The 8,074-nt window shown below is 42.5% G+C and overlaps 1 protein-coding gene across 5 annotated transcripts in view; it reads left to right on the top strand.

Moving 5' to 3' along the window:
• LOC107266535 (LIM/homeobox protein Lhx3) overlaps positions 1 to 8,074 on the top strand; it is a 27,363-nt gene that overhangs the window by 16,565 nt on the left and 2,724 nt on the right. For 2 of the 5 annotated variants that reach the window (XM_015737144.2, XM_015737142.2), the window contains 3 exons: positions 6,418 to 6,592; positions 7,277 to 7,479; positions 7,641 to 7,833. In XM_015737144.2, the coding sequence (XP_015592630.1) occupies positions 6,418 to 6,592; positions 7,277 to 7,479; positions 7,641 to 7,833 (571 nt within the window). Of the gene's footprint in view, positions 1 to 5,689; positions 6,209 to 6,417; positions 6,593 to 7,267; positions 7,480 to 7,640; positions 7,834 to 8,074 lie in introns of those variants that run through there. The other 3 variants (XM_015737143.2, XM_015737141.2, XM_015737145.2) reach the window with 2 other exon arrangements.

Raw genomic sequence — 8,074 nt, 5'->3', positions numbered from 1 at the left:
CCCCCACCACCTCTACCCCTCGTCCTTGAGCAAGAGGTGTCAAAAAATAAAAACCATAGGGGATGCAGCTGGAGTCATCGAGGTGTATCAAAAAATTATTTTATAAATAATATCCCTTCTGTGCAGTGCCTACCAAAAGAGTGACCTTTGATTTCCGGCGTCCTGACCTTACCGGAAGTCCAATCCCTGTCCAGGAAATCATATCTGCTCGGTACCCCATGACCTCCTATAATTTCTATACGTCGCTCGTCAATCTGAACTAGGCACTACTGCAATTTTTTATCAAATAATACGTATGTAGATAAACAAAATGGCGCACGGTGAGCCATAAAATGGTGCTGCTAAGCCGGATATGTTTTTGGTGTATCAGTTCAGGAGATAGTTCTCTGCAAACGAGGATATAACAAGAAGCCACTTGGCGAGTCGCTCTCGTAATAGATTAAAGCCATCTAACCCCCTGAGTTTGGTATATATATATATATATGGGGATAGGGGGGTGTATATTGTCCCCTTAACACTCTCCCTTCTCAAGCCACCATCTAGTAGTTCGCTTTAGTTCACTTGACCCTACTTGTCTCACTAGGGTCTGCTATAACATTTTACCCCTCGCATTCATCCCCCCCCCCATGGTTATCTACCTTCTCTTTTCAGCATCCCGCACGTATCCCTATGTACGTTCTATATCCTTTTCAGGCCCTCTATTCGGCTATATATACACTCGCCTCGTATTTGCGACTTCTTTCTTCTCTCTGTCTCGCGCTATGGGGTGTCCTGTCAGTCCACGCAATTTCCTTAATGTACTCGCTAAATGTTCTAACCCGTAGCTAGTACCTAGTATCTGGTACGTAGTACCTACTACTACATAGACTTGATACTGTTCTCATCTCTATGATAGACGGTATGGTGTGTGTATATATATAATGTATAATTCATTAATTGGTAATTGCCATACCCTATTTTGGATTATAAAGTTTTAGTGGAAAAAGTTGTACAAAATTTTGTCAAGGACGACGATAAAATTGATGTATATTGTTAATGGGGTTAAAAATTTTTTTTTAGAATCCTCAAAAATGATGGGTAATTTTTAAGGATTGTTATTTTCACGCGACAAAAAATCCATGTAAACTCCATTCTCATGAATTAACGAGATTGGTCAATATCATAGTGGTCGTCATGAAATGACGTATGGGGTGTGCACATGTGTGGATAAAATGGCTAATGGGGTAGCTAATGTTCCCATATGTATAAATCGCGCGACACGCACTGGGCGGGTACCTATGCATAATGCAGATATAAAGGCATCATCCATCCTGCCGAGGTAGTGGATTCAGTTAGGATGCCATGTGCTTATCTCGATGACACGATGACTTTACCATAAGATCTTCAAGAGTTTCGCGATATTTCTGTTTTGCGATATTATACGGCAGAACGCCATATGAATTATCGAACGACGTGTATACCAGACACGGGGAACGTGGATACGAATTTTTAGCCACCCTCGTAAAACAGTCCCCCCCAATCCTCCCTCTTTCAGTGCATTAGCCAGTTCCGCGGACACATTGTATGCATTTTATACTTATTTGCACAATTCCCATTGATTTTGTTGACGGTCCACACTATATGCTGTTCCGTGGCGTTTTGGCTTTGGCCAAACGAGGGATGCCAGATCGTTGTCGTTTTATTGGTTGGAAGATATTCGATTTATCGGTTGTATCGATGCCCGATGCCGCGACAGGATTTGCTTTATGGCCTCCCATAAAATACGAGAGCTCCCCGTGCGTCTACCTTCCTTCGCTGACTTTCCTACGGGAGTCGATCCTTTAGATTCATGGGGTTTTTTTTTATTCCTGTCGGCCCCTTTACTCACCTCTGACGTTTTTGCTTGGAACCGGCCGGTCGAGAACACGTTCTCCAGACCGATATGGGGCCCCATACGACAATGAGTGGGACCTGTCATCGAGCTTTGTCAACTTCTGCGAGGGGGTCTATGGGGTTTTCATATGAGGTATCCGGAGGTGGATTTATCATAGCGTGACGGCACACCCACGCAGGCGCCCCCCCCCCTCTCTCTCTCTCTCTCTCTTTTATTCTCAATCGTTCACGTCTCTCTCACTTTTCATTCTCCTCTCGATTCCGTCTCTCCGCTTTGCTCCTGTTTAGCCGTGAACCCCGTACCGATATCTCTACGCCACCATAGAATTCTATGGCACAATAGGACATCTGCTCTTGCGTACGTTCTCTGCGCTGACGTTCACCGACCAAAGGTTGCTGTTACGCATTGACTTATAGCCAAGTATACGATTATGAAAATTGTCGAAGGTTGGCAAAATTTATAAGAAATAAAGAGCACGAGGAGGTATGAATTATTATTGCAAAAATTGTATACAGGGTGAGCCGTAAAGTGACATGTCCCGCAGAACCGATGACGAATGAGATAATAAAAATTATTTGTAAAAATTCGATCTGCATATACGGCATATTATTTGCAAAAGCGCAACCGCCCTGGCCAAATGTCAAATATTATATTCATTGGCGTTTTTATTAGGGTGGCTACCCTGTATAACCATATGCGTAAATGGGGCAGGTCCGGTGGCTGTATTCAAATAAATTTGATTCAGGGACAAGTGATTTATGGTATACAAAGTGCGTTACGTGGTTTAAAAGGAGAATTTAGGTAAAGGGTGGAAAAGTAGAATGCCGTGGGCTGGACTGTCTTATGGCATGAGGCAAGGTGTAAGGGTGGTTCTTGAAGTTTTTTTTTTTTTTTTTCTTTTTTTTATGAAGAAAATTGACGCTCAGCTTTCAGAGCGGGACAGTGACTAATAGCGATGGGGTGCGGATCTGTAAGGGGGTTGCTTCTCTTTTCTTCCAGAAGCCACGCCGACCTAGTATTTACGAGGGTTGCGCGCTTCGGGGAGACGAGATAAAAAATAAATGTCATAATTTGTCAGGTTAGGGCCGCTTCGTACGTTCACAGGGTTGAAGGCAGATCCACCCCGCAAGGGGCTACAGAGCACTGTGTCTTCTCTCGATTCTTTTTCCTTCCCTCTCGACCCCCTCTGTCGCCGTCGAAAATTCCCCCTTACAGCCCGGCAGCCCCAGAACGCCGGAACCCCTGCGGTGACGCTTTTTACGGTATGACGACTCCTGTAGGCGTGCCGACGCGCGGAACCTCGAACCCTCTCAGTCCGTATCCACCATCGCCAGCAGTAAGCTCCTCTTTTGCCCCGGATCTATACACCCCCTCGTATGAGGGTGCCTTGGTAAAATCGAAGGGTGAGAACGCCTACGGAAATGAGTAGGCATAGCTCGCGCAAGCTCAGTTCGAAAACCACCCCATTCTCTACTGTTACGCCTTGAATAGGTATAGATACCCCGAAATTAAGTTTTCCCAAAATACACTTAATTTCTAGAAAAACTTAAAGAAATACAAAAAAAAAACATCCCTTACATTCGGACGTAATCGGACGAGAAAATCGTAGCCGCAAAAAAGACGTATAAAATCCATCCTACAATGAGTCCCCCAAATTCTTTAGGGTTTCATGCAAACGAGGGGCCATCTGTCGGTACCGTTCTAATACGGCGGTTCAGGTGGAAAATTTCACGTCTTCACGGTACGTTGACGATTGTCCTGAAAGGATCGAGTAAGTCCCTTTAATGTCCATGGAACTCATGCAGATGGCACACATGGTAGCGGTCCTGCACTCACATGCGATTAGATTCGTTTGATTGATCAAGGTGACTTCGCTAAGCTGCCACTCCGTTACACGTGTCTCTAAATCTATTCTGCTACTGGTCTCATAGGTACGTAAAAGCCGGTAACAGTAGATACAACCTGTTACTAGCCAGACATAGAATTTTCACAACAGCAAATCCACCTGAAAGGTATTGATCCCATGTATCTATTCCTCGCCCTTATAGAAGCAGCAACACTGTATACACCAGTACCATCACCATCCTCGTCATCATCATCATCAACAGTATCAGCACTATCCATTTGATGTAATCCATCCAGCTTTGCATAGGCGATGTCATTACTTAAATCCTTCTGGATGGATTGTCGAGTCCCGTTACGTAAGGTCTGCATACGCACGTATGTATAAGTCACCTGTACGTTTTCGACCTTTATTTTTCTCCTCTCCGTTGTCCTCGGCTCTCGAAGCTATTCTTTTTCTTTGCCTGCCTTTTTTTTCCTTCTTTTATCTTAGCCACGTTACTCTTTTCCTCCGTGCAACCCCAGCCAGCCCCCCGCCCATTTCCTTCGTTCTTTCAAAGGGAGAAAGGGCTCCGGTGGATAAGAATTGGGGGATGAGCAAAGTGCAGCGCAGTTCCTCGTATTTCAGCTAGAAATACTCTGCCGGCGAGAAAGCAGCAGACTCGTGAAACTAGGGGATGAAAAGGGGCGCAGACCGTGTATACGAATGATACTGGGTAAGATTATAAAATGGCATCTCCTATACCGGTCCCTACCATCCCTTGGAACCACCCAATCCTCGCGGTTCTTAATTCCGCCCGGTTCTATTGTACCCCACCTACAACCCCCCCAGCCCCGTCTCCCACCGCTACCACCACTGCGTACTTCTTTAGCGCTCGAACCTAAAGGGGTTGGATATTACGAGGGTGAGGATGGATAAAAAGGAGACCAAGTCTCAAGACGATCTTTCATACATATAATATGTACATAGATATTCCGTTAGAAACGCAACTGGTAAAACTTTCGACCGTTTGGGAGATCTTTTTGGCATTTTATTATTGAAAATAATTATTTTCAATTTTTCCAAAATTTTCCATTTTCGATATTTGGGACTGTAATTTTGGTCAGTTGTGTCTCTATCTTCGTCTTACACGTGCAGAGGTACATAAGTACCTCTCTCTCGCACTCGTTCCTCGATACCACACTCTTCTTCTTCTTCAAGCAGAACCAATTATTCATCCTAAACGCGCTATTCCTCTTTCACGTGAAATTTCTCGAAATCTCCGTAGTTTCAATTCTCATAGAATCCAAAATTGATGCCTCCAAGTACCAAGTTCCAAGAGTTCTTTTCATCCTCTGTATCTCAGTTGAATTACTGATACATTCTCTGCCGTGATTGGGCTGCCGGTACGTCATTCCGCGTAGATGGGAGGGTTGATTGGTCCGCAGCAATTCCCAGTGAGTTACGACTACATTATGCATGTAATACAGCATGCTTCTTCGAGCCGACAGTGATGCAGAATGATAGGGGTTAATAAAGTTTTCCAAACACACCCCAAAACTATGGAGATTCAAAAATCATCCCTTATACTTCGTGATCGGGATCCAAACTCGAGTCACGATTTTCTCGGAACAAAGTTTACGCGAATTTTTTTTCTTTTTCAAGGGATGCATATCTTCGACCCTTGATCAAAAAATCTTATCTCGTAACTCCAATTTTTTTTGTACTTTTATTTTTTTTCTCTTTCATTCACTCTTCCTCACCACTAGTCGGCTCCTCGGTAGACCCCTGTCTTTTGATCCTACCGAACACTCCACGCCATACTGGGGGCGGCAGAATTTTCGACCAATCCCCTTTGAATCGTGGGTGTTGGGGTATCAGCCACACCCAATCACCCTCTTTCTTTACCCCCTCTCTTGGCACACTCCCATGAGAGTCACGTGCGCACGAGCACCAGTTTACTCTCAGTCGTGCGCGTGTCGACGAACCCGGCAGATACGCTGACGTTCCACGCGCTTTCATCCCTTATATAGAGACAATAAGTTCATCTGGAAAAGCCATGTGATACAATCAAGAAGGATATATCGTATTATAGTGTTTTTAGTTTTTGAGAATTTTCAAACTCCTATATATTTTTCTTGCCCGTACCGGGTCCTGGGCTCTTGTGCTGTGATACAATAAATTTTATTATTAAGGGTTGATTTATTTGTTTTACAAAAAAAAAAAAACGTTTTATCGTGACATGTGCTACTATAGAATTCGTCTGACGCTTATCAATCGGAAAAATTGTCTCTGATAACAAGTGACTGAAATATTTCTCAGTGCGGATATGCTCAGTTGCGAGATACTTTCCTTCGATGGCGTGTATGGTGGTCGTGGTGATTTATTGACGCCACCACAGAGCAGCCCAGAATCTCACCATAGTAATATACATCAACCCCATAACATGCACTCCTTGGAAGAGACCAGTGCTGAGCTGGGTTTAACTCGGAGCATACCGGAAGCTCTCTTGTGTGAGTGTGACAGGTGTAAAAAAAAGATGGGGAAGGGTGGTTTAAAATAAAAATGAAATTTCAAAATAAAGGACCGAAATTAAAATTTTGATTATCTGCTTCGATATCGTATAAATAAATTTTGAATTAATTGAAAATTAAATAATCGTATATACAGTGCTCCTTGTGAGAATTCTATTAAACGTAGGGAATTTCTTTTCTTTTCGCAGCGTCGATACCAAAATGCGGTGGTTGCCAGGAGACGATAATGGACAGGTATGTCCTACGTGTCCTGGAAAGGTGTTGGCATGCAAGATGTCTCACATGTCGCGACTGCGGTGCACGACTGACGAACAAGTGTTTCGCGAGAAACGGCCACGTGTTCTGCAAGGATGACTTTTTCAAGTAAGCATCAACGCAACAATAGACATATACGCGACGTAGCTAATTTTATTCGCCAGTAAAAATAATAAAAATCATCGATTGATGTATCGTTCAGATAGCAATTAGTGCAGTTGTATTGCACAAATAAAATTATAAAAAAGATTTAGCAAAAATCCGCAAATCAGTCGAATTTTCCGTATCTGTAATATCATAGTTTTCTGTCACATTAGAAAATCAATGTAATCAAGCATACCAAGTGTATAGAAGCAAAATTTTTTTTTCTCAAATTCAAATAATTGTTAGATAACAAATATCATTCACAGTACAATTTATAGTGTAAATATATGTATATGTATATATACAACGTGTACACAACATATATATATATATATATATATATATACACAGCTGCGCTAGTTCGTATCTAAAGATACGTAAAGTGAGAATGTAATGTCAAAATGGTATATATACAACGTGTACACAACATAGCAAAATTTTTTTTTCTCAAATTCAAATAATTGTTAGATAACAAATATCATTCACAGTACAATTTATAGTGTAAATATATGTATATGTATATATACAACGTGTACACAACATATATATATATATATATATATATATACACAGCTGCGCTAGTTCGTATCTAAAGATACGTAAAGTGAGAATGTAATGTCAAAATGTTCTGTGCCGTTGGTGTGGCAGGCGCTTTGGGACGAAGTGCGCGGGCTGCGGCCAGGGTCTGGCACCATCTCAGGTGGTTCGAAGAGCCCAGGAACTCGTCTACCACCTAACGTGTTTTTCATGCGCCCTGTGTTCCCGACAACTGGACACGGGGGACGAGTTTTATCTGATGGAGGATCGCAAGCTCGTCTGCAAGCCCGATTACGAGCAGGCCAAGGCAAAAGGTAAAGAAATAAAACTAAAATGTTATTACAATGTTATATTTATATTATAATGTTATAAAAATGTTATATTAAAATAATATGTTAATTACTTTTTTTTTTCCCGAATAATCGTCAGAGGAAAAAAGTTCGAAAATGTTCTAATATCTTTACGCTCCTCGTAGAACTGGCTGACGGCGGAAGCATAGACGGCGATCAGCCTAACAAGAGACCAAGAACCACCATAACGGCCAAGCAACTGGAAACCCTTAAACTTGCCTATAATAATAGTCCGAAACCTGCCAGACATGTTCGAGAACAACTCTCACAGGACACTGGATTGGACATGCGTGTCGTCCAAGTCTGGTTCCAGAACAGGTGAGTTCCTAAGGCTTATGGGGATAACTAGATTTTTCTACGGGACAAAGGAGACTTTGCCATTGAGTGGTTACAAAATTACCAACCATAGGATTCGTATGTTTACTATGAGGATGGATAAGTATAAATTGCCCAATGGGTTAGATATCAAGACATTACCATGGTACAAAGTTATTTAGCAGCATCCCTTACAGGACCGTTCAGATTAATCAAAATTTATCAACCGATCCCCCCCCCCCCC

Source organism: Cephus cinctus, unplaced genomic scaffold, assembly GCF_000341935.2.
Source record: "Cephus cinctus unplaced genomic scaffold, Ccin1 Ccin1_scaffold0325, whole genome shotgun sequence".
Classification (NCBI taxonomy): Eukaryota; Metazoa; Arthropoda; class Insecta; order Hymenoptera; family Cephidae; genus Cephus; species Cephus cinctus.
The sequence above is the reverse complement of the archived record's forward strand: the minus strand, read 5'-3'. Positions and strand labels throughout refer to the sequence as shown.